General features: G+C 35.8%; 1 protein-coding gene across 1 annotated transcript in view; it reads left to right on the forward strand.

Moving 5' to 3' along the window:
* LOC106950489 (collagen alpha-1(XIV) chain-like) overlaps nt 1-1,435 on the forward strand; it is a gene marked incomplete at its 5' end in the record, with an annotated part of 82,809 nt that overhangs the window by 66,299 nt on the left and 15,075 nt on the right. The window contains 2 exons of the mRNA XM_015037387.1: nt 1,052-1,147; nt 1,233-1,286. Of these exons, the coding sequence (XP_014892873.1) occupies nt 1,052-1,147; nt 1,233-1,286 (150 nt within the window). The remainder of the gene's footprint in view (nt 1-1,051; nt 1,148-1,232; nt 1,287-1,435) is intronic.

Raw genomic sequence — 1,435 nt, forward strand, 5'->3', positions numbered from 1 at the left:
CTGGGCCAAATAAGAGCAAAGATCTGAACTTGTTTGGTGTTGATGTGATGTACAACGATCACCGTGATTATTTCCTCCTTTACATCCTTTCACCTTCTCAGATATGTTAACAGGAATTAAGACTAAATAAGCTTCAAGCATCAGCCAGAAATAGTTTGATTAACCTTGTGAATTCAAAAAGTACATCCAGATGTTCAATGGCTATTTTAATTAAACTGGACGTGTATGATGTATAAATTTAATTAATTTAACCATAAATAAATGTGATGAATATAGAGATTAACATATTTATAACTTTTCTTTTTCAGAATGTCAAATGAAATGCTTAATTTAAATGTGACCATACTTCTAGACCATGATATGGATTGAGTTTTTTCTTTATCAGATAGAACAGTGTGTGCTAGGAAGGAAATGTATGACACAAGCCAACAATACTGTGACTTTGTCGACTTTGTGGTTACAATGAGGTTTGAACGTAACATATGATGACCAATTTTATAAAACCTTAACATGGTTGTTAAAAAAAAAAGGAGAAGAAACAACTTGCAGTGTGCAAGACTGACAGTTGTCGTTACTCTGGACATAATCTGGATTGTTTTCTCCTCACTTATGTCATCTTTGAACATCCAGATGGTGTTATGCATATATTTTAGGAATTCTGCATAATAATATAACATAAATTGTGTTTGTATCTTCAGTATGTGTGCCTTACTCATGCTTATTTAAGACAACTGGTTGATTATGTCACTGAGGTTGAAACCTTTCAGCACTTTCTCTCATTATAATGAGATGTTGCTCCTGTGATTGTTTCCTCTGGAAGTTAAATGCTTCTGTAGCAAACTCAGGACAAACCACTGCTGAACTCCTTATAGGATCACAGAGAGCCAGTGTTTTGGTGTTGGTCAGGACTCTGGCAGCAGTATTTATAAGGATGTTTATAAGAATGTTAAATTGCAAATCTGTTGAAGTAAAGAACTTGTCAGTCTTCTTATTTCAAGCTGTTGAACTGGATCTGAATAGTTTTTTATTCATCTTCTCCTTCTTTCATCAGGGACCCGCAGGTCCTGTTGGAGATACAGGCATACCCGGACCTCAAGGACCCCCTGGACGTCAGGGACCAAGCGGCCGCTCCATCATTGGACCCCCTGTAAGAACATCTGGCTTTCTGATTTACATTTTACAGTTTCTGTGCGACCACATTCATTTTCAGTACCTGGATCTGTTGTCTGCAGGGTCCTGTGGGTGAGAGGGGGCAGAAAGGTGAAGCTGGCCAACAAGGACAACAGGTAACAACTGTTCACCTGATATCCGATGTTTAATCTGGGATTATTCTTCTTTTCACTTTTTAAATTGATTTTTTTTTTTTTTTTTTTTTTTTTTTTTTTTTTTGGAAAGGCCGGATTTTTTTTTTTAAAAATTTTATTTTTTATCAAAT

The sequence above is a fragment of the Poecilia latipinna genome, unplaced genomic scaffold, assembly GCF_001443285.1.
Source record: "Poecilia latipinna isolate Pla-1442-1.1 unplaced genomic scaffold, P_latipinna-1.0 Scaffold403, whole genome shotgun sequence".
Taxonomy (NCBI): domain Eukaryota; kingdom Metazoa; phylum Chordata; class Actinopteri; order Cyprinodontiformes; family Poeciliidae; genus Poecilia; species Poecilia latipinna.